At 47.6% G+C, this 24,209-nt stretch overlaps 2 protein-coding genes across 6 annotated transcripts; both read left to right on the top strand.

Moving 5' to 3' along the window:
- The first annotated feature begins 9,121 nt into the window (after positions 1–9,121).
- On the top strand, positions 9,122–18,541 carry GJB1 (gap junction protein beta 1). Of its 5 annotated transcripts, none has more exons than XM_042479700.1 (3): positions 9,137–9,276; positions 13,913–14,061; positions 16,671–18,541. In XM_042479700.1, exon 3 carries the CDS (start codon positions 16,683–16,685, stop codon positions 17,520–17,522), a length of 840 nt encoding a protein of 279 aa, XP_042335634.1. In that variant the 5' UTR covers positions 9,137–9,276; positions 13,913–14,061; positions 16,671–16,682; the 3' UTR covers positions 17,523–18,541. The 5 variants fall into 5 exon arrangements, with proteins under 5 accessions (XP_042335632.1, XP_042335634.1, XP_042335635.1 ...); XM_042479701.1 differs by lacking the exon at positions 9,137–9,276 and adding an exon at positions 9,793–10,127 and having other exon boundaries at positions 13,963–14,061; XM_042479699.1 differs by lacking the exon at positions 9,137–9,276 and adding an exon at positions 9,793–10,127.
- Positions 18,542–18,678: 137 nt separating this feature from the next.
- LOC121936958 (gap junction alpha-3 protein-like) lies at positions 18,679–24,200 on the top strand. Its single transcript, XM_042479696.1, has 2 exons — positions 18,679–20,229; positions 20,821–24,200. Exon 2 carries the CDS (start codon positions 20,841–20,843, stop codon positions 21,768–21,770), a length of 930 nt encoding a protein of 309 aa, XP_042335630.1. The 5' UTR covers positions 18,679–20,229; positions 20,821–20,840; the 3' UTR covers positions 21,771–24,200.
- Positions 24,201–24,209: the final 9 nt, after the last annotated feature.

Here is a 24,209-nt window from a genome sequence, read left to right as displayed (position 1 = left end):
AATCTCAAGGTTGCAAAGACCAAGAGAATGGCTGCCTTCTTTCTGGAAGGATTGCGGGACTGGAGACCAAGCATAGCGTCCGCTTCCTTGGGGCTGCTGCAGGGTCCTGTCCCCGAAGGATGTTTCCAAAGTTTCCCAGCCAGTTTTGTCTGACTGCCAAGGCAGGAGCAATCCGGATCAGGTGCTTAACCAAAGTGGCTATTCCAACCTCTTTATTTTTCTAGGCAAAGGACTGAGCCAGTGTGGGGCAGTGGACCAGGACTCCAGGAGACCAGTGCTTCTGCATTATGGACAGACACCTCAATGTCCTAATAATAATAATAATAATAATAATGCAGCTGCACTGCACTACGAATACAAAAATGCAATTGCATTGCAATTACACCACAATGCTGCGGCGCTGCACTGTGGACGCCAGAAACCATTGGCACTGCCCTTACATGCCAGCACAGTGCCACAGTACTGCAGGCCACAAAATACAGTGGCGCTGCACTGACACCACAACATAGTGGCACTGCACTGTGGACACTTCAACACAATGGCAGTGTACAAGGGACTCCACAATACGGTGGCACTGTACTAAAGACAACATGATGCCGTAGCACTGCAATGTGGACCCCACAATGAGGCTGCACTGCACTACGGATACCCCAACGCAGTGGCACAGCACTGCAGACTGTAAAATGCAGTGGAATTGCACTATGGACAGCACAACACTGTGGCACTGTGCCACGGACACCACAATGCAGTGGCGTTGCACTTTGGACATAACACAAGATGGGTAACACAATGCAGAAGCAGTGCACTAAGGGCACCACAATGCAATGGCAATGCATTAAAGACAGCACAGCACAGCACACTAGCAGTACACTGTGGACCCCAGAACGCGGTGGAGCTGCACTAAGCCCACCATAACACAGTGGCATGGCACTGCTGACCCCTTTCATTACGGTGCAATAGGAAAGTTTGCACAATAGAGGGAAAAACAGAAATATGGCTGTGGCATTTTGGCCGTTGTCATCCAGAGATGAAGTTTCCCAAGCTCTGCCACCTCAAGATGCCAGGATGAATCATCTGCACCCGGCTGGTGATGGCGCATGGTGGTGGTCTAGTTCACCCTCCCCGCTTTAAGTGCCAGCCTGGGATGCTATGGGCGCAACTTCTGCTTTAAGACTGAGGCCCAGTAGGGCAGGTCAGTGGGTCTCCTAGCTGTCCCCAGAAGGAGCAGCGAGTGCGGGGTCTGGGGTCCCTCTTTCCCAAGGCATCCTCCTCATCCTCATCGCCGTCTTCTCCTGCACCAGAACCCATCTCTCCCCATGCAATTAGAGACATTTAGATAACAAATTGCTGCACTAATTTAATTAGCCCAGCGGTAATTGGCAACGCGGAGGGCATGCCGAGTTCAGAGCAGAGAGGCTGCCTCGAATGAGCGAGATGATCTGGGGTGAGGCTCGGCCCTATGGGGACACCCCACTCTCTCCCTGCCACCCACCCACACCCCAAAACACATTTGCAACGTCCAGCTTTTCCATCCTCGAATACATTGATATATTCCCCCCCAAAGAGATTGTCTGAGCAAGTACAAAGTGCCGCCCACTCAGCCCCTGAGTTGCCTTCCCATACCACCCTGAACAGACCCCAATCTCATCCGATTTGGAAGCTCAGTAGGGTTGGGCCTTGGATGAGAGACCATTAGGAGGCAGGATCGAAGCTGTGCCTGCACTGCAGGAACACAATAGGTTTCTAGGGCTGAGCAGGGATTTGAACCCAGGCCAGCACTGCAACCTCTGGACCATGCTGGCTCTCATCCTTTCACCCAGGTGACCAAGTGAGGCAACAGATTTCAAATGGCTCATTATTTTCTGATCCCAAAGTACAGTGTCATCCAAAATCCACAAAACAGTGATAACTTTATGGGGCCAACCAAAACGCACCATTTACAGCTTGCAAGCTTTCGAAGCTCCACTGGCTTCTTCATCAGGGAAAGGTGTTTAAAATGACGCAGGAGCAAGAAAGATTCAGTGAAATGCAGCATTCTCTTCCTAACAAAGGGGTTTGCGGCCTCAGGAAGGATCTTGAGACTAAACTGGATCTCAAAGGAAGTAGCTTTTTTGAATTGCTAATGAAATTTAAAGCTTATTTCCTGGACTGAATCTCCCAGTATCCACATCTGCAGAAGGAGGAAAGGGGCCTGCCTGCATGAAGACCCTTCCATGCCATCTGAACTGAGGCCATGACCACTACATCTGGACCAAATGCAGGGCTAGGATTAACATTATCTTTCTTTCTTTCTTTCTTTCTTTCTTTCTCTATCTTTCTTCTCCTGCATCATTTTAAGCACCTTTCCCTGATGAAGAAGCCAATGGAGCTCTGAAAGCTTGCAAGATGTATAACATGCATTTCGGATGGTCCAATAATGGCATTGGTGTTTTGTGGATTTGGGATAATATTATACTTTGTTACATTATTTTAATGAACATTATTTTAATGATTACTGGAATGTTTTAATTGTTATTTATTTATTATTATTATTATGTGGGGATTTTATATGTTTAAGGGAGGGATGGAATCATTTTGGGGGGATTATTTTGTATTATACGTATTTTTAATTTTTGCTTTGTAAGCCGCCTCGATCCCGGTGGAGAGGCGGCATATAAATAAAAAGATATTATAGTATTATGATGATGATGATTATATGGCCAAGATTATATGTTTCCCATCAACCCCGAGAGGAAGCTGCAGGCCTCTTCCTCTGCGTTTGGAAAGAAAACAACCCAAACTGTCAGCGCTGCGCAAGGGCAGGATCACCGAAACCCAGATGGCCAAGGAGCCCTGTTGCGCCCAAATCTCCCGCTGGCATGGAAAAACACAACGCTGGTTATGCAGGAACCATGTGCAGCCGGCAAATGGAAAACTCAGCATGTTTGCCTTTTAATGAGCCACCCCGCATCTCTCCCCCGCCAGGCATTGGCAGAGGTCCTGGACGTTGCGTGGCGCGCTTCTACCTTTGTCCCCCTCGCCTTGGTCGTCCTGGGAAGCCCAGGGCTCTTTTCCAAGATGCTTTGGGCAGGTGAGCCACGTTTCAGGCATGCAAGCATGCATCGTGCACCATGGGCACCATCCACAACCACATTGGCTCTTCTGGCGCCCAAGAAGTTTGGGGTTTAAAAATGTAGATCAAGGCAAGGCACGGTCCATTCTTATTTATTTGTTTATTTACTCCAACAAAGGTAAAGCAGTTTGTCTCGATATTGGGACTGGACTGTCGTTGCTTGATCTCAACACCATGATGCAAAACATGAAGGCTTCTTGAAAAGTGCAGTATTCTCTGCCTACAAAGGTGCCTGCAGCAAAGTCAGGAGACATGGATTCCAAAGGAAGCCTCTTCTTTGAGTTGCAAATGGACATGGCATTTCCTTGACTTTGGAGTTTATCACACAGGAGGAATTTCTCTTAATTTCGAATGAAAAGAAAATGGGGCCAGAGCGCATTCACTTAAAGTCGCTAGTTTCGTGCAATTACGTGAATGCGCATTGCATTCGAACTGGCTTCCCATTGCCCGAAAATGGCATGCCATTGCCCGAAACTGCATGTGGTAGTCTTCAGATGCCAGCCACAGATGCTGGCGAAACGTCAGGAAGAAACTCTTCTAGAACATGGTCACATAAGCCGAAAAACCCGCAAAAAACTATGGATGCCAGCCATGAAAGCCTTCGACATCGACTCTAAGACCCATCCTCCTGATGGCACAGGCCCAGCTGACTAGAGACGCTGCAAAATAGGCAAGGATAGTGGGAAGAAATATTGAAGATACACAAGGAGATGCAAGATGGTTCAAAAATAAACATTCCTCTCCTTACTGAATTATTCTTACTAAATATAGTGGACCCGATTCAAGTGAAAATTACTTCAGATGCGATTAGTGTAAATCTATATGTGATATCAGCCACGCGTCTGGCGCTAGCTAAATGTTGGAGATCCAGGGAAATCCCTTCCATGGATGAATGGAAAACAAGTCTGACTATGCACTCGGCAGGGAAAACCATTCAGGATTCAAGAGCAGACGTTGAAGATGTAAAGCACTTGGGTTAAATGTCTCCCATCTGAAAAGGACGCTGGAGGAAGACTTTGGCAACGCCTTTAAGGCCAGTTTACATTATTTTATTATCAGCGTTCCTAGATTTCAATCAACTTCTTTGGATAACATTCAATGCACCTTGAAGACATCATTCAATTCTTCCCTCCTTTCCTTTTTATACCGAAACTATCACTACGTCTTATCTCTCCAATAGTTGAGTTTGTTAAAGCGCTGCAGGTTCTTTCCATCCAAAATAGGAAGACAAAGTTGGTGAATTTTTGGCAAATGGAGGTTCGTTCTCATTGCGTTGGAATTAAGGGCATCGGAGGAGCAAAGGCGCCCCCTGATGGTGGACTCTTGGCTGCGCAAATCGGGTGGCACTGCGCACTCCGCAAGTAGAGCACTTCGATACCAGTTTAACTGTCCTGGCCCAGCCCTAAGGCATCCTGGGATTTGTAGTTTGCTGAGAGGATTCTTAGCTAGAGAATTGCCAGCCGCCAGGGGAATTTTCTTTACAAGCATCTCATTTTGCCAAATTTTCACTTGAAACACATAAAACTATACACACACACACACACACACACACACACACACACACACACAAATATGTTTATGCTGTGCAGGTGATACTGTAATTTGGAGGTATAATTTTAACTTTGATAGAATCATAAAATCATAAGAGTTGCAGAACATGGCCATATAGCCTTAAAACCCCACAAAACCCAGTATCTGTTTAATTAGAGACCCATTGTCTGCTGGGAAAAACCTTGATCCTGGCTGGTTTTCATTTGCATTTTGCTGGGTCTTGATTTTAGTGTTTTTCAGGACTGGTGCCAAACTTTACAAACTTTTCTTCTTTCCTGTTGACGTTGTCCGGGTATTTATGGGCTTCCATGGCTTCCCTATCTATGCATCCTGACCTGATAGTTATTGGCACAGTGCATGATTTCAGTGTTTTCAAATGCAAATAGAAAGGGTCTTGGGTTTAACCAACAGACAATGGGTCTCTAAAGGCCAATCCTCTTTGCAGATCCTGAGGCCCTGCCATTCAGCAACAGAACAATACACAGATTAACATGCAAAGCACTCCTCCAAATCCAGGGTCACACAGTATATATATACTGTATATGGTGTGTGTGTGTATGTATATATGTATATTCCACTCTCTTCCATGCCAGCATTCTCTGAAGATGCTAGTCACAGGTATCCAAAATAAACTCTGAAATAAATGGCCTGAAAACACCCACAGAAACCTATGTATAATAATAATAATAATAATAATAATAATAATAATAATAATAATAATAATAATAATAATATGTAAGCTGCCTCAATCCATTGGGAGAGGCAGAGTATAAATAAGTTATCATTATTATTAATAACTTATTTATTTCCCTCCCTCTTTTTATTGATTTTTTTCATCATGTACAAAATACACCAAATTAGCATCTCAATATTATTCCATCTGTACATAAACCTCCTTGACTTCCATATTTACCTGCCTCTTATCGATCATTCCCCCTCCCATATATCTTAATACAAAATAAAGTATTAGGCCTGTTACAGACTGCCAAAATAAAGCTGCTTCAGATCTCTTTGGAGTTATGCTGTTTAAATGATGCATGCATCCTAAGAATCCGGAAGCTGGACCAAAGCTGCACTCCAGTGCTTAGGAATGGAGTGTGGCTTTGGCGCAATCTCCGGACTCTTAGGACCCATGCATCATTTAAATAGCATACCTCCAAAGAGACCCGAAGCAGCTTTATTTTGGCAGTCTGTAACACGCCTATTTCATATATGCTAAATGTATTAATAACTTATTGATAGCCCCTTCTCCCAATGGATCGAAGCGGCTTGTGTTCATAAAGCATATAACGCAATACTCATAAAATAACCAGTCACATAGAAATTTAACCCCTCCATCCCCTTATCCAACCCAAGCCATAAACTTACACATTACACAACTAACCATAATAACAACGTTAAAATGTTAAAACGTTAAAAAATGTTAACAACCAGGTGAACCCCAAAGTGCAGAGCGCACCGAAGGCCACTGAAAGCAATGGATGGTTTAAAAATCCAGGTAGAAGGAATTGCACAAGCGAGGAAAGAAGATGGCAACCTCTTTAAATGATGGAGTTGAGGAAAGTATAAGAAACCAGAGGTTTTTCCCTTTTAAAGTTGAGGGTTTTGCACAAATGTAAATGGATCAGAGATTCTGACGGAAGACAAGAAAATGGAAAGGAAGCTAAAAACGTGGGGAGCAGGTTGTTTAAAACTATATGTGTAAAATCAACAATGAAAGAGCCTTGAAATATGTAGGAGGCATGAAACCATCCAGGGAGGCGTCCAGAGACAACAAAGGTGTGAAAAGATTATTCATCCAGGATAAGGGCTGCGCAAAAATGGCAGGAAAAGCCCAACCGTTTCTCCGTATCGGCCTCCTTCGCTCCCCAAAATGTAGGACAGCGAAAGGGGCTCTGAACCACTTTTTCCAGGAGAATTAATATATAGATCCGGAGAGACAGGCTTCCAGGCCAAATGGAGGCATTAAAAATTCACAAGACACTTTTTGCCCAGAAAGACTGAACTGAAACGTAAAATGGTTGATCTTCTAAGAAAAGTGTGTAACGCGCCCCGAAAACTTCACTCTGAGGCTGAAGCGCAGCCAGTGACTCCGGTGTGTTTTTTGACGGAAGGAGGAGATCTGCAAAAAGAGATTGTTTAATATCAAGTTCCTGGTTAACCGGCGGAAAATGCAAGATTAAAGCTGGACTTATTAACGCGGGCGGCTTCTGCTCTGAGTTTTAGGCCGGATTTTAAGGGAGGTATCCAAGTTGTTGGACTCACAGAATGGTAGGCAGCAGTCCCTTGGAGACTTCCTTTCAATTTCAGGGTTGAGCCGTTAATGGATCCACGTTTCCGCAGATGTTTGCACTGTCAAGATGGACTTCCAACATTGAGCAGATGGAAACTGGGGCACAGGCAACACCCGAGGCAGAAGTTATATTGAATTTTAAAAACCAACACACTTAAAAATATGAACCCATGGGTACATTTATACATACAACGTCTTTGATTATCTAACATACGTAGTTGTTGCTAGCCTACAATTCTTCATTCATACAATCATTGGCAACCATTACCTTTACATAGCAACCATCTTTGAATCTGACTATACCACTGTTGAATCTATCATCTTATCCGATTTCTGGTCCCCTTGCCCTTTCCTCTATCCCAACCTTCCTTTACTTATCCCTCTTTACCTCCTACTTCCTTTCTTCCATTATCCTTCCTTCAATCTTTCCTATGTCTATTCCTATTTCACCAATTTGAATTATGGTTAATATCTTCCCATAATACCGCCCACGGTTTCCGTTCCGATTCCCAAATGTTGATGGACTTATGATTTAATGCATCTGTCAGGGAAACTAGGAGGTGGAATTGGAAGGGTTGTTGCCAACCAAGGCAGTTGGACCCTAGCTGGGGATTTGCGTCCCTGCTTGGGTTGCCCACTGCAAGTCCCATCCGGCAGGGAGGCCTTGCTGGGTTTGGGTGGCTGTCAACTTTCTCCCAGTTGCTCTATGTGAGTAAAGGGTGAGCTGTGCCTGTGCCCAAGGCGATAAGTTTCCTGGCATCCGCCCCACCTGCCCAACCCTTCCTGGGCAAAACAGAGGCACCGGCCGGAAGAATCTTGGTCTTTTCCTCTGGACCGAAACAGAAGACCAGGGGCTTCCCCAGGAGGGAGAGATGGGACAGGTGTGCACATGCGCACAGAGATGGGACAGGTGTTCCTCGTGATGGAGAGACAGGACAGGTGCGCATGCGTGCATAGACCCATTTCACCATCAAGGGTCCCCAGAAATAGGACCCTTCTTGCCTATCAGAGGGATAGGGAGAAATGTCTGATACTGAAGATAGTTTATCACACTGGAGCTGATTTCGGCATCAAAGAGAGATTAAAGCACATTTTAAGCATCGCACAAATGAAGCAGGAAATGGCAAGCCATCGGGCAAACAGTGATCACACGCAAATGTACAAAAAAAGCGATATCAGCAAATGCATTGTTGCTGAAATGCCAAAAGTAAAAAGGTGCACGTTAATGCTTCTTTGTGACTACTTTAATGGCGGGTTTTGTGCGACGGCGTGTGAAATCGTTTAGTGTAATTACGCGGGTTTGGGGAAGATATTCGTGGGATAAACTCCCGATCTCCTTTGTGTGATAAAGTGCACACTGAACTGTATTGCATATCTCTTCCTGCAGGCCCACCCAGTCCATCTTAAATCATGGCTTTTTAATTGGTGTAGGAAAATCCACCAAACAGTGATACCTTCATCGGCCAAGTGAAATGCACAATATACTTGTTGCAAGCTTTCAAAGCTCCACTGGCTTCTTCTTGGGTGTTATAACCCAAACAAGAGGAAAATATTGGAGATGTTAGTAAAATGCCTGCATTTTGTTGTGTTCAGTCAGCCCTCCATAACCACAAGTTCTCTATCCACAGATTCAAAATCTCCTATATAGATCAAATCTTGATTTTCTACTTTATATAAGGGGCACCATTTTTCTATGCCAGTTGCAGATTTTGGGATCCACGGGGGGGGGGGGGGGGCTGGAACCAAACCCCAGTGAATACTAAGGGCCCACAACAACAACAACAACAACAACAATAATGTCTCATTGTATTTAATGAGATTTGAGCATTCACAGATTTTGGGATCCACAAGGGAACCTAGAACCAAACCCCAGCAGATACCAAGGGCTGCTAATAATAATAATAATAATAATAATAATAATAATAATATCCCATTGTATTTAATGGGACTGGAGTATCCACAGATTTTGGGATCCATGGGGGGCCCTGGAACCAAACCCCAGCAGATCCCAATAATAATAATAATAATAACAACAACACCCCATTGTATTTAAAGGCCTAGTGGGTGGAGCAGTGTCCAGCCAATTCTTCTCCTTCCCCACTTTCCTCGTGGTTCTTGTGTGATCTTTGTGTTGCCTCACCAGCTGTTTGTGCCACATCTGCGCAGACAGAGGACCTTGGAATGGAGCGTCCAAGTACAAGAGTTAATGTTTACATGCGCGGATGTCAGCTTGGGCCAGAGGCTCTGAAAGGGCTTTGGCAGCAGCTCTGGCGGTACAGCGTGTGAGGTTCGCAGTGGATTACGCTGAAGGTGTGCTCAGGTGGGTCAACAGGTGCTGAGAAATGTCAGTTTGGGACTTGGTTGGAAAGTCCGTGTGGAGATGTGTGCCCCAGAGATTGACCAGTGGCTTGGAAAAGTCTTGCCTAGTGGGTGGCTCAATGTCTGTTTTCTGTAGCAGTAAAAAGCAAAGCTTGGGCAAGTTAATTTGTTATGGGCTTAAAAGCAGAGCTTGGACGAGTTAATTTGTTATAGAAACAGAGCTTGGACAAGTTAGGGTTTGGGGCAAGTCCAAGAATTTGTTGGTTGGGGGAAGAAATTTTCAAGGTTGTATTCTTAGAGCTTATCACATGAAGGAGATTGGGGGTTTATCCCGTGAATATCCAGGGATATTACGCAAAACGATTTCACACAACATCGCCATTAAAGTGGTCACAAAGAAGCATGAACATGCATCTTTTCACTTTCAGGAAAGTGCATTTCCCATATCACTTTATTTGTGCATGATCACCATTCGCGCAATTACTCGCCATTTCCGCTTTATTTGCGGGATGCTTTAAATGCGCTTTAATCTCTCCTTAACGCCAAAATGTGATAAACTCCCTTAATGAGAAATCACGGGACTCTTTGCACTCGATCAGTCACCCGGGAGAGTTGTTTTTCTATGGAGATCTTGCAGTTGTGTTTAGCAGCCGTGGGTCAAACCCACATTGTGCAGCCTTGGGGCTGGAGGAGCTGAGGTCAGGGTTGGGCAAGTTTCCTCCCAAGAGAAAAGGAGGAGGGATTGGCCCAAAGTATTTAAGGCTCCGCTAGGCTGCCCAAATCACTTGGAGAAAGAAAGGCCACCTGGACGCGTCTCTCCGTCTCCGTAGTACCTGGCTGTTTCTGCTACAGGTGAGTCTGGAAGGGAAGGTGAGCACAGGTAGGGATGTCTTGGTGAGATCGGGTCTACATGCAAAGGTTGTTGCTCTTGTTGAATTCTCTCTGGAATCATGGACTGGGAAAGTTGGATAGTATGCAAACTTCACAATCCAAACTCAAGACTTTGCAATGAAGTCCTAAACTTGAACAATTCAAACCCAAGAGGACTTGAAATGCACAATGAGAGCCCTTTGCATCTGGAAGGCACATATATTTCTGATGGTTTTAGGAACAGTTTTATGGTTGGGGGCCACCACAACATGAGGAACTATATTAAAAGGTCATGGCATTAGAGAGGTTGAGGACCACTGTTTAAACTGGTGTGTGTTTTAACTGATGTTGTTTGTTTGTCAATTGTTGTTGTGCCCTGCCTCAATCCATGGAGAGAGGTGGGTAAGAAATACTATTACTACTGCTACTATTACTACTACTACTATTACTCATCATCATCATATTTGGAGGAAGGCATAGCAAACCTCCTCTGAATAAATCCACCCCAAACCCCAGGACAGGGTTGCCATATTGGAAACAGGGTGGATGGACGGACGGATGGATGGATGGATGGATAAATAAATAAATTATTATTATTATTATTTATATCCCGCTAACACGGGAAGTGGCTAACACAAAAATAATCACTTGTTACCATTGTATCCCAAACCCTCCCTAACCCTCCCATCCTCAATAAAATGCAATTAAACTATCGAACAATTATTAAAACAATTATTAAAATACAAAAAAAATTAAACCCAAAAAAATATTTTATTTTGAGAGGTTTGAACGTTGGGCCAGGACCCTGGAAGACCCTGGAAAAACCCATTGGTTGTCTTTGAGCAAGTCCCACTCTCTCAGCCTCAGAGGAAGACCATGATGGCAAACACTTTCCGATCATATTGGGCCTCAACCAGTTTTGGGTTGCCATAAGTTGAAAAGGACTTGAAAGCATGCAACGGAAGCATAATCCTTGCCTTGCAGATGTGATGCTGTGCTCAGGGTTGAGGGACCCCTCACCTTCTTGGCTGGCCTTCTGGGTCATTCCTGGTGCTCCTTCTTCCTTGCAAAACCCTACAACCTCCTTTTGGGGTGGCATTATTTCGCTGCCACCGCCCAAACCAACCTGATCCCTGCCAACTCTCACTGCCGTCATCACCTTTAGCTGGCAGTGCGTCAACACCGATTAAGGGCGAACTGGCCCCAGCCCACCCTGGTCCTCTCCCAGTAAGTAAATGGTGGCAAACAGCCACAGAGGGGTGTGGAGTGGCACATGGCCATTGTTTGGCTGACTCCTGGGTTGCGCCGTGCGCTATCTCAACTTTCACGCACCGCACCCGCATATGTCTGCAATGAATTTGTTATCAGTTGCTCTATAGTAAGACAGATTGGAAATTCACTCTCCAATCAAAGTGGAATCAATAAGACACGGAAATGAAATGCCATAGCTAAAAGCAGCCACGAGATTGCAGGAATATTAAATTGGCCATAGAAATCCAATTGAGACAACAAGCAGGATAAGAGGCTGCTGGCTCATTCTACCTGTGCGTCTTCAAGTCTTTCCCCATTTACAGTGGCCCTAACATGAGGATTTGGGGGGGTTGAGAGTGTGTGACCCACCCAAGGAGTGTCCATGGCCTAGAGGGGAACTGGACCCCGATGTCCAAAGTCATAGCCCAATGCTCAGTCCATTAAACATGCTGGCTCTCTGCTGTTGCACCTTCAAGTCATTTCTGGCCTATGGTGACCCTAAGGCAACCCTATTTGTGCAAGTTTCTTGGCACCTTTCTTCAGAGGGCGTTTGCCACGGTTATCCTCTGAGGATGAGAGAGTGTGACTTGCCCAAAGAAACCCAGTGGGTTTCATGGCCGAGCAGGCAATCGAACCCTGTTGCTGCCCAGTTATAATTCTATACATGCACAAATATGTTTGTTGGTTCATTGCAGACTTTTCTTTTCCTGTTTCCTAATCATCCTCATCCTCATTAAGAGCTCCCTTTTCTTTGCTGTTTGGTGTTGTGTTGTGGCTTTTCGGCACCCCTTCCTTGCTCTACAGACAAACCAGGAGCTGTCGCCTTCCCAGGATGAACAGACAGCCAAGACAGAGGGATCTTTGGCCCTTGGAGAGGAGACATCTGACCCCTGTTCTGGCCTTGTGTTTGAACTGGTTTAATGGTTACCTTCCCTCCATCCAGAGGAGATGTCCTGTTCTGGTGGAGGTTAACCCACCCCCAGCTGCCTCCTCACTCCAAGGGCCGGATTGGGAGCTGACCAAAGGCCTCTGCTCTCTGGGCTCCTGTTAGCCTTATGTTGGCTGTGGGAGCCATTCTTGGCCACTAGCACTCTCCCTGTGCACAAATGGGGAGCATTTCCCCTGCCAAGTATGAATTCATAGAGTTGGAAGAGACCCCAAGGGCCATCCAGTCTAACCTCATTCTGCCATGTAGGAACTCACAATCAACGCATCCCCCAAAAGACAGCCATCCAGTCTGTTTCAAGACCTCCAAAGAAGACTCCGAGGCGGTGGCATCTTCCAATGTCGAATGGCTTTTACCTTTAAGAAGTTTTTCCAAATGTTTAGGTGGATCCCCTTTCCTGCAGCTCCAGGTCCTATTCTCTGGAGCAGCAGAAAATAAGCTTACTCTATCATCAATATGATATCCCTTCCAATATGTAAGCATGACTATCATGCTACCCCTTAACCTTTTCCTCTCCAGGCTAAACATCCTTAAGTGTCTCCTCAGAGAGCTTTATGGTTTCCAGACCTTTCACTCCATTTTGGTCACCTTGGTCTCCAGGTGTTCTGGACTTCAACTCTCAGAATCCCTGGCCAACTTGGCCAACAGTCAGCAATTCTTGGAGATGAAGTCCAAAACATCTGGAGGACCAAAGTTTGGGAAGCGCTGCTCTCGACTGTCCACATCTTTCATGGATGTATCCAAGAAGATACCTGCAGTGATTGCGGGAGTCTCTGCCCTACACACACAAACCCCATTTTGCCAGTGGCTGCCCAGTTTCGTGTCCCTGTGTTTCTTTTCTGGACCTCACTGAGTCCATCCAGTTGAATGGTCACCTACAATGAGTTTACGTTTCTCGAACAAAACCGTTTTGCTTGCTGGCTTCTGTTTGCCACATGCAAATGGGCAAGAGGCTCTGTACCCACAGACAGGAAGGGTGCTGTGTGTGCTTGTGTTTATGTGTGTTGGAGGAGGAAGGCAAGACAAGGATGCCCTGGAACAGGGTCAGCTTTCCATATTCCAAGAACTGAGTGAACCATTGTGTGCCTCCTTGGCTTGGCGTTGGGCCCTGCACCCCGGAAGGAGACGCAAATTGCCAACCTTTCTCGTGGGACATGGTACAGCTGACGCCAAGTGGCGTCACAGCCAAGGCAGTTGCTGCGCATGGCGCATCCTGACCTCTGATCCTGAGGGCCTTAATTCTTCCTCCTTTCCCTCCGCATCGACTCCCCCGTGGGCACTGCCATGTTCCCAAATGGGCAGACAGCCAAGGATGTGCAAACTCCATGCACCCTTTTGCCCTGCTCTTCTCCTACATAACACATACCTTCCAGATTTCTGGGACCCATATTGGGACAGAGGGCAGTGCCCCATGGAGGGTCTTTGCTCCTGGCAGAGCCTGGGGCCAGGTGTCGGTGGGGGACAGGGCAGCCTGGAATGCCATACACAGACACTTTGTTTGGCAAGGGTGGGCGGAAGTCCGGGCAGCCGGTCTGAATTCTAAAGTGTGTTGTTTGGGGCCCGACAAAAGGCCCCATTGTATGCAAAACAGCTTATAAAGCAGCATATGACTTCCCCGAGGCGCTCGGTGCGGTCCGTGAGGCAGCAGCATGAGCCCATAGAGGAAGCCGGCAGATGCTCCGGGGAAGAAGGCAGCGAAGGAAGGACCTATTTTGCAAGGTAAAACCCTCCTTGGTGTGTAGACCTCCCTGGGCCCAGGTTAGTGCCATAGGAGTCTGGCAAGTTACCTTGGACTGGTGGGGCGGGGGATCTGGTTATCGGGTCAGAGACGCATACTATCCAACCGTTCTGATTTGGCAATCCAGATTAATTCTTTGCCGCCCCACTTTTTTCAACTACTTTTCAAATGTCCCAGTTTCTTTGTCCACCTCCCGCTTTCATCCTCAGCTCAATTCAGTTGCTGAAAACTGAGTTCAAAGTGCAGAAGTTACTTGCGCTCAGCAAGGAGAAGCTCAGGCAAAAGCAGACTTCAGCAGCCTCTCCTAGTTTGCTTGTTCGTCCTCTTTAAACACTTTTGTCATCGTGATCACAACAGCGTTGCTTTTCATTTGTTAAATGCTGGAGGGTATGAATGGAGGATGACCAGAGGCTGGGAAAGTGATTGCCCAGGAATGGAAAAATTACACTTTTGTTGTTGTTGTTGGCATGTGTTTTTTTCACACTCACTTTGTAAACAAGATCAGTGTGGTTGTCTCTAAATTGCAAACAAGGTCTGAAGTGGAAAATATGTGAGATTTGTGTAAGGCCACCAGAGATTTCATTCCTGGAGCACTACTCCATGTTTTTGGGAATAATGGCATGGAAGGATAGCACCTGGAGTGTGGCTCCTCTTTAACATAAACCATCCTTTTGGCAGGAAAAGGTTGCCATAATCTCGCAGGCGCATCCACTCATCTCAGTCTGTCTGCTGGCATTCCTTGGGGGAATGTCTCTTTGAGGTCTGGGGTGAGGTTGTTTGTGTTAACACAGAGTGAGGGTACCTTAAACTATAGCTGGGAAATGTTATCATTTTGGACAACAATCCCCAGAATCCCCCAACCAGACAGCTACAAACCACTGGCTTGGAAAGGTTACTTTTTTGGACCACGACTCGCAGAATTTCACAAGAAGCCTGGTCCTCTTCCTCTTTGATACCTAATAATGGCTCCTCCAAAGGTTGGGAAGATTACCTTTTTGGATCACAACTCAGTTGCATGCTGGCTGGGGGATTCTGGGAGTCGGAGTCCAAAAAGAGTTGACGTTTCTCAAGTCTGGCTTTAAAATTGCTCTTTGGAATTGAGATTGCTCTATTACCAGACTCTAATCTACAAAATTCTGATTTAGTAATTGGATGAGTCCTAGTTTTTTATGGGGGAAGGCAGGACAGAGAGTTTTGTAAAAGCTTGGTCCCAATCTCTGGTCATCCAGAAACCAGTTCTGCAGAGGAATGCAGGGAGCCCACCCTCCGGCCTCCTGTCCTGTTCCTCTGCATGGCACATACCTCTCATAGTAACAGCAGAAGGCGGCAAAGGAGGGAGGGAGGGAGGGAAAGAATAAAAGGAAGAAAGGTCCCTAAGCGGTCCTTCTCAAGAACAGGACACTCCAGAGAGGCAGCTGCTTTAAGGACCAAAACTGGACTCCCAAAGACCTCATTTGGAGCTGGACACTGACATACATTAATGCTATAAAATAAGCTGCGTTGGTGATAAATGATGCAGCAGGTGGCCGACGGCAGAGAAGCATCCAAGTCCTTTCTCTGATGGGACCCAGCATCCTCTTATGCCGAAGGGGAGAACTGGACCCCTGAACAAGTAATTCTGCTCAGACTACTATTCCCTGGAGCAGAGTTGGAGGAGACAATGGACAGACTCCCCAAAGGGTTACATAGTGCAGAAACAAAAGCAAAGTGCACAGCCCAGACCCTCTCCCCTTAGTTATGAGAAAGGTGCAAGCAGATTAGCAACAGAGGAAAACCCATTCCTCTGTCTGTTCTTATGGAGAGCGGAGGAAAAGTGGTGTATGTAGTATTGCTGGATGTAGAGTTGGGATCACACTGTCTGACCTGCATTAACTGCCATAAAGTCAATACCGACTTATAACAACCCTATGAATGGGAGGCTGTGTCCTTCTTGGCCAAGCAACATGTCCTCCCCACATCCTCATGATGATCAAACGATGCAGGGTCCAATCCCAAATCTGGAGCAAACTGACCACACAACATATGGCCAGTTCAGCACCAAATCCACCTTATACCACCCTTAACGTAAAGGGACCAACACCAGGTAGCTGCTTATAATACATGCCATTGTACCACCTAATGGTATGGGCTGCTCCCTCTGTGGTCAGATGCTGGGCACCTGGTTTTCAGCTGTAGAAGGAGCAACTCATACTGGCAGCAATGGGAGACCTCTTTGGAGGTCTTTAAACAGAGGCTGGATGGCCATCTGTCAGTGGTGCTTTGATTGTGAGTTCCTGCATGGCAGCATGGTCCTTGTAGTCTCTTCCACCTCATTGATTCTATGTGTAAACAGGCAACTGGTGTTACTCTGGAGTGCTTTGGGTCCAGAAGAGTTCAGACTGCTCCCAGAGTATAGACACGGCCCAAGTCCCTCTATTCTCAAGCGCCCTACTCAAGTCTTGCAGACCCAGGGCTGTGGCTTTCCTAATGGATCCCATCCACCTCTTTTCCTGCTGCCTCTTACTTTGCCAAGTATTGTTGCCTCTTCTAGTGAGCCATGCGATGCCTTGTACTGGATCCCTGATCAGGATTCTCTTCCTTTGCCTTCCAGGTGTGAGGAACAATGAAGTGGGAGAGCTTCTATGCCATCGTGATTGGGGTGAACCGACACTCCACGGCCATTGGGCGCATCTGGTTCTCGGTGGTGTTCATCTTCCGCATCATGGTGCTGGTGGTGGCCGCCGAGAGCGTCTGGGGCGATGAGCAGTCCTCCTTCACCTGCAACACGCAGCAGCCCGGCTGCAAGAACGTCTGCTATGACTACTACTTCCCCATCTCCCACATCCGCCTCTGGGCCCTGCAGCTCATCCTGGTGACCACGCCGGCCTTGCTGGTGGCCATGCATGTGGCCTACCAGCAGCACCAGGAGAAGAAGCTCTTGGTCATGACTGGCCACGGGGACGCCAAGCACTTGGAGGAGGTCAAGAAGCACAAGATGCGGATCTCGGGGGCACTGTGGTGGACCTACGTCTGCAGCGTGGTCTTCCGCATCATCTTCGAAGCCACCTTCATGTACATCTTCTACATGATCTACCCAGGCTACCAGATGATCCGCCTGGTCAAGTGCGACGTCTACCCTTGCCCCAACACTGTCGACTGCTTCATCTCTCGACCCACCGAAAAGACCATCTTCACCGTCTTCATGCTGGCCACCTCCGGCATCTGCATCATCCTCAACCTGGCCGAAGTGGTCTTCCTTCTTGTGCGGGCGTGTGCCCGGCGTGTACAAAAGCCCCACAACCCCACTTCAGGCAAGGGCTCCTTCCTGGGCCACAAGCTCTCCTCCGAATACAAGCAGAATGAAATCAACCAGCTGCTGACGGAGCAAGATGGCTCCCTCAAGGACATTCTCCGGAGGAACTCGGGGCTCCAGGAGAAGAGCGACCGCTGCTCGGCCTGCTAAGGAAGTCCTGGGACACAAGAGGTGTTGCTTTGGCTGTAATGTGTCACGCCCGATAGGAGAACGGGTACCCCTTCCATGAACTTCTGTGGCCCCCCGAACTGGCTGGGCCTGCCCTCCTGAGATGCACCCCACTCACACACTTGGTCTCTGCCAGCTCCCCAAAGTCCCTTCTTCTGCCACCTTCCTGCTGTCACCTTCCAGGCTGCCATAAGTCTCTGTGGACTTGGTGACCATTGCTACGGTTGCCAGGACCTTTCTAGCAAAGGACCCCTGGTTGCACTTCATCAGGGGACCCCTGGCCAAAGGCTGCTTGTCAGGATAGGATAGGCATGGGAATCCCCACCCCATTCCAGCCTCGATTCTGTGGTTCTGCAGAGCAGTCCTTGCAGGGTTAAGGCAAAACAGCTGCAGAACCAGGGGTCCCTTCTGCTCATTTCCACATGCCCAGATCCCTTTTCCTCCGCCTTCCCCATATCTCACACTCACGGCTGTCCTAACAGTCCCAACCAAAAATCAATAGGGGAAATGCAGCACCAGGCCCAAATGTCAGGTCCATCATGGGCTCATGATATAGTGTCAAAGGAAATCATGTCTCTGTGGGTTTGTTCTTGGGTTGACATGGGGTCCAGAGGGACTCCTCTGGACACCTGACCATCAGTGTGTTTTTAAACTGGCCCAAACCCCTTGGTTTCTTGCTCCTTGAGTTTTCTATCCTGGGTCTACCTTGAGTTGGGGAGGGGGGACGTTTGAGTTATAGACTAGTCAATGCAAAAGAGTAACTTTCTGGAAAAAGCATCGGTAGCAGGATTCCTGTGCCTTGGGCAGGGACAATAAGGAGAGGTTCAAAAGATGCCGCTGGGCAAATGGCTAAAGGAGTGGGATGTCTCCCACCGGAAACAGGGCCAGGTCACTGGTCTCCATTGGCCTGGTGCAAGGAGAGTGGCTGGGCTGCTGTTCCCAACCGCTGTGCATCACACTGTATACCAAAGCAGTCACAGTATTAAAAGGGTTTTACATTATATTAAAATGGTCTCTTGCCTTCTGTTTTCCTTCTAGGGCTCTGCGCACAGCCAGGGTGGGGCCAAATTCAGTTTCAGTGAATTGCATTTTAATGGTAGGTGGAGCAAAAATCGGACCCAAACTATCAACCTGTTTTAGCTTTACGCTCTCGCTGCCAGGAAGAAAGCCTTAGGAGAGGTAAATGTCCAGATTTTTTGGAAAGATGTGCACCAAAGATGTTGTCCCAGGAAAAGTCATGCGGACATTTGGGAAAGATTGGAGGGCCAGCCTGACATCCCAGGAGAGCTGGATTTAGCCTTGCATTTGGAAAGTCAAAGAGTAATCCACTGTCAGGGAGACACAGGCCTATACCCACTTGCTGGCCCCAAATACTGTGGATTAATTGACTCGGTGGGTTTCCATTAAGTGCTGTTGCTGTTGGTTGCCATCAAGTTGACTCGGCTCATGATGGTCCTATGAATGAAGGGATTGTAACAGTCCTGCGCAGATCTTGCAAACTCAGAGCAGACATGGCTTCTGGGATTAAATCAATCCACCTCTTCCCAATGTACTGTTGAAAAAGCTACTTTACAAAGCGCTGTTGTCTTTTCCAATAAGTCACGTAGTCCCAACGGTTATGTCCAAAGTAGAACAGCCCCAGCTTAGTCATCTTGGCTGGATCTGTTTTAGGGCTCATCGATTTGTCTTTTTGGCAGAACGCTCCTCCACATTCCAATGAGTTGATTTTCTTTCTATCCACTTTCTTCACTGTCCAGCTTTCACAACCATATGTAGAAATAGGAAATACGATGGCACAGGTGACCCTGACTTTGGTATTCAACTATAAATCTTTACACTTGGGGGTCTTACCTAGGTCCTTGGTAGTTGCCCTTCCAAGTCTTAGTCGTCTTCTGAGTTCTTGACCACATCTCCATCATGACAATGAGGATTGTCATATTTAGTTTGGAACTGTAACCCTATGAAGAGTGCCACCTTGCTTTTCAGCAACGGATTCCACAGGTTTACTCCCAGTGGGACAAATAATTGTATTTAAAAGGCCAGGATTTGGGGTAGGACACAAGGCTGGCTTATGGGAAGAGGATGCTGCAAAAGAGACCATGTTCTCCCTCGCAATGTGACTTTGCTAGGAGGCAGAGGGAAGAGCCATGTGCACAAGGGGCGCTTGCTCTCCACAGCTCTCATGACCGTGTCCAGCTAGAGGAAAGGCATGAAGGACCTTCCAAGAGCACACAGGTTCCCAGAGGCAAGCCATCCCAAAGTCCCCCTCCGCCGAAGAACCTCCCTGCCTAAATATAAACCTGCCCGCCTGCCCGCCATGCGCAGCCCGCCAGAGGGGCTATAATTAACCGAGTGCCCAGTCCAAAAATAAAAGGCAGGGGAACTCCTAGGCCCCACCTCTCTTTGGGTCACTCGCACACACAGAGGCTCAGTGGATAGAACACAGGCCAGTCATGGAGAAAGGCCAATGAGCACCAAAGCTCTGAGGGCAACAAAGCCCCGCTCTTGGATGAGACCAGCGTCCATTGCTCCATTGGTGACACCAACAGGAGGGAACAACTGGTCAGCGTCGGCTGATGGGCACTTAGCGGAGCTGCCACCCAACGGAGCTGGACCTCTCCTTCTTGGGAATGGCGACGCGAGACGGGATTGGCACTGCTTAACGCTGGAGCCTCCAAGTTTGGAAGGGGTGAGTTTTCTCACAGCTTGGTGGAGGGCAGTTGTAGGGAGTTGAGTACCCCACTCTCTATGGCACCTTTCCTATCACCCAGAAAGCTATCATTTGCCAAGTTGGCTTCTGCTTTGCGATACCATTAGTGTCCTCTACTTTACTTATTTTTGCATGGTGCTGTGCCCATGGGGCAAAAACAGAGAAGGGCTCAACCAGCCTTGAAACATGCCATATTCAAAGAGAAGCCCTGCATTGTCAATGCAAGGGCATGCAGGGTGGCAGCGGAGGCAGAAAATCCACTCCTGGGCATTAATTGCTTAGAAGAGTCTGCCGTCACTGGCAGATTTCCACAACTTAAATGCTAGCGTCTCAAAGGCAACAATGGGACCCATTGGGTTTAATGTTTTGCACGCAAACACACAATGGGTGCTGCCAAAGAACAAAAGCACAATGAGCCACCATACAGAACATCAAAGGGTATACAGCTTGGCACAGGTAGGCCTGACCTTCCATCAGCATTTGCTCCCCATGGTTGGCAGAGGGCAGGGTGGCGTGATGCCAGCTGCGGGGACCTTTGATGGGTGTCCGTTCTCCTTCCCTTCCTGGCAGGGCGAGCCCACCTGGCACCCATGGGAGACTGGCACCTGCTGGGCCGGCTGCTGGAGAGCGCGCAGGAGCACTCCACGGTGGTGGGCAAGGTCTGGCTGACAGTGCTCTTCATCTTCCGCATCCTGGTCTTGGGGGCGGCTGCGGAGAAGGTCTGGGGGGACGAGCAGTCCAACTTCTCCTGCGACACCAAGCAGCCTGGCTGCCAGAGCGTCTGCTACGACCAGACCTTCCCCATCTCCCACATCCGTTTCTGGGTGCTGCAGATCATCTTTGTCTCCACTCCCAGCCTCATCTACCTGGGCCACATCCTTCACCTGGTGCGCAGGGAGGAGAAGGAGCAAGGGCTCATCGTGAATCAGGTGGAGGCTGGTGGGGGAAGCAGCAGCGGCAGCACTGCAGCCCAAGCCACCAATGGTCCCGTCTCCGTGCGCGATGCCTGCGGCCGAATTCGGCTGCAAGGGGCCATCCTGCGGACCTACATCTGCAACATCGTCTTCAAGGCCCTCTTCGAGGTGGGCTTCATCCTGGGCCAGTATGTCCTCTACGGCTTTGAGCTGAAGCCCCTCTACACCTGCAGCCGCTGGCCCTGCCCCAACACTGTCAACTGCTACATCTCGCGGCCCACCGAGAAGACCATCTTCATCCTCTTCATGCTGGCCGTGGCCTGCCTCTCCCTCCTTCTCAACATGGTGGAGGTCTGCCACGTGGCTCGCACCAAATGCTGGCGGGGAACCCAGGAAGTCCAACTGGGCTCAGAGGTCCTGTCTGAGGTAGAGACCCCTGCCCATCATCGCTGCCCCAGCAATGCCCACCCCAACAGCGAGAAAGCAGGCACCCTTGGCACAGGGCTGGCAGGGAACAGAAGCCCCAGTTGGGGAGGAAACCAGAAGCGAGGCAGCAAGTCCAGCAAATCTAGCACTAAATGGAGGCCCAGCGACTTGGCCATTTAGGGCAGGGGCAAGCTAGACCCTCTTTGTGCAAAAATGGACCCTCTCTTTCCCCCTGGACAGCCTGCAAGATCACATCTGCTGAGAGCCCTGAACCCAAATGCTAAATTTACTATGACTGGAAGCAGCAGGAAAGGTTCAGCAGCAAACAACCCTATTAGAGTGGACAGCTTGGTGTAGGTAAAGCTTGGAAAAGTTATTTTTTGGAGGGGGAAGACCTGAGTCCTGAGTCCTAGTGATAATCCCAACCAGAGTAGACCCAGTGAATCCCTTGTTAAGTAAGTCAACAATTTGCAAACCCTTTGGATTCAGAACATTTGGTCCAGTTGAGATGCCCAGTAGGAGTTAGAGAAATGTAGCTCCCATCCCTCCAAAAAAACCAAATTGTTGCTGCTGTGTTCTGGGCATGGGGCATCTTTTGACTCCCTAAACATTAGGAATAACTTCTTGATGGTAAGAGCTGTTCAGCAGTGGAACAGGCTGCCTCAGAGTCCATCTCCGGAGGTCTTTAAACAGAGGTCGGATGGGCATTTTTCAGGAATGCTGTATTTTGGCAGGTGAGCAGGTTGGACTAGGTGACCCTTGTGACCCCATCCAACTCTAAGATTCTGTGATTCGATGACCAGGACACCTGATCCTTTTGCCTGCGGCCTCAATCTTTTCTCATTTTCCTGAAAGGCTTCTTTGCACCCCCTTTTTCTGTAACAAGGAGTAACGGCGTGAGGAGCAAAGCTGTCAGAGGAGCAGGATGCTGTGACCAAAAGGCCCAGGCTGCGGCTGGACAATGGTGGCCATGATTGCCCCCAGGTGGCTGAAAAGGGCAATGGTCAAGCCTCCACAGTGGTCCAAGGAGGGGACTGGCCTCTGCCAGGACAATATGGAAAGAGACGCCCCTCAAGATTTGTACCTTTGACTTTTGCAGTTTTATTTGTGGATCTGATTGACATGTTCTTTCTAGGAATCTCTAAGTCCTTCAGTGCAACTCTGCTGGAAGCTGACAAAGAGTTGTGCTGGAGGACTGAGAGATTCCTAGAAAATACACATCTCTTGGCATTTGTAGGCCGTCAAGTGCAATTCTATGGTCACCTTCTCTGGATGTTAACCACAGAGTTGCACTGGGTCCTGTGCCCCTAACCCCAGTGAATGTGGAGGGACTACTGTAGATCCCTTGCCCTGTGGAGGAGAAGTTATTGTACATAAAACGACTTTTGACAGCTTCTGCATTAGATCACCAAGGATTGTGTGTGTGTGTGTGTGTGTGTGTATGGGGGGGGTGTCAATGTTTTTTCATATTCCTGGACTTTGTTGTGAAGATCTCCATCTCTGGAGAAAAACAAATGTTGTTGTTGTTGTTGTTTTTGGTGCAACAGATGCTGCTCTCTGCATCCAAAATGTTTTCTTGCGCTATGTTTTTGGCACAAAGAATCTCTTAAACGTGAAAAATCTTGAGACACCTTTACTTGTAGTGCAGGGTATTTTCAGGGCTGTGACTGCAAAGTGGGGTGGGCATAAAGAGGGCACTGTTCCCCCAAATAAGAATTCTGCCCTTAGTAAATTGTTCCTTCAGTTCTCAAACGTCTAGCATTGTAGAATGAGAAATGGAAAATCGTTCCCGCCTAGAACTCTTCTGTTTCCTTTCTCTGCCTTCCCCTGGTCTCTTTGTCTGGCCCTTTTCTTTGGCTGTATTTCTAAAAGCTCAGCTGAAGTTTTAAGTTACTGCAATGCTAAAAATTTGGAGAAGTGAAGGAGGACAGAACTGTATTTTTGAGAGGCAATGCCCTCACTTTGTATCCCTCTCCACATACAGATGCACCCCTACATATTCATTAGAAACCCAGCATACGCACATGCGCATACAGCCATACAAAAGAAAAAAGGGAATTATCCTACCGTGATACGGACTGATTTTGAGCCCTTACAACACAAACTTTTAAAGAACTACTTCATTCTTTTCAATCCATATCACTTTGGAAAGTATATCGCTGTTGTGATCTATGGGAAACAATTCATTACATTACAGTATTCAGTGCAGCTTATTACTTTTTACTTTTTTGGAGGAATGGGTTTTAATGATAAAAGAACAGCCTAAAAACATCTCCCTAAATGCCTCTGGAAATTCTAAAAAATGCCCTCAAAATTACTTTCAAACACAACAGGAAAACATTCCCCTTTATAAGCCTACGAAAGATCATGCCACCAACTTCTTTCTTTCAGTTAAGTCTCAAAGGCGCTACAAGATCCTTTTGCATTCTTCACTTACAGTAATTTTGCTAGTTTGGTCCTCTCATCGTTCTGTCGCTTCTGAAATCTAACACTGGCCACTGGAGACGGGCAATGCCACTACTTTGCAATGTGTTGATTCCTGTTTCACACACCATCTTTTGGGATAAAAAAGAGATGGAGAGATTGGGGGCAAGGCTCTCTCCTGCCGAATGAGAGGCA

This window comes from Sceloporus undulatus, chromosome 7 (assembly GCF_019175285.1).
Source record: "Sceloporus undulatus isolate JIND9_A2432 ecotype Alabama chromosome 7, SceUnd_v1.1, whole genome shotgun sequence".
NCBI lineage: Eukaryota > Metazoa > Chordata > Lepidosauria > Squamata > Phrynosomatidae > Sceloporus > Sceloporus undulatus.
The sequence above is the reverse complement of the archived record's forward strand: the minus strand, read 5'-3'. Positions and strand labels throughout refer to the sequence as shown.

Bases quoted from the DNA above. Each gene is read 5' to 3' on its own strand.
- GJB1 (XM_042479698.1), top strand. From the start codon at position 16,683: ATGAAGTGGGAGAGCTTCTATGCCATCGTGATTGGGGTGAACCGACAC.
- LOC121936958 (XM_042479696.1), top strand. From the start codon at position 20,841: ATGGGAGACTGGCACCTGCTGGGCCGGCTGCTGGAGAGCGCGCAGGAG.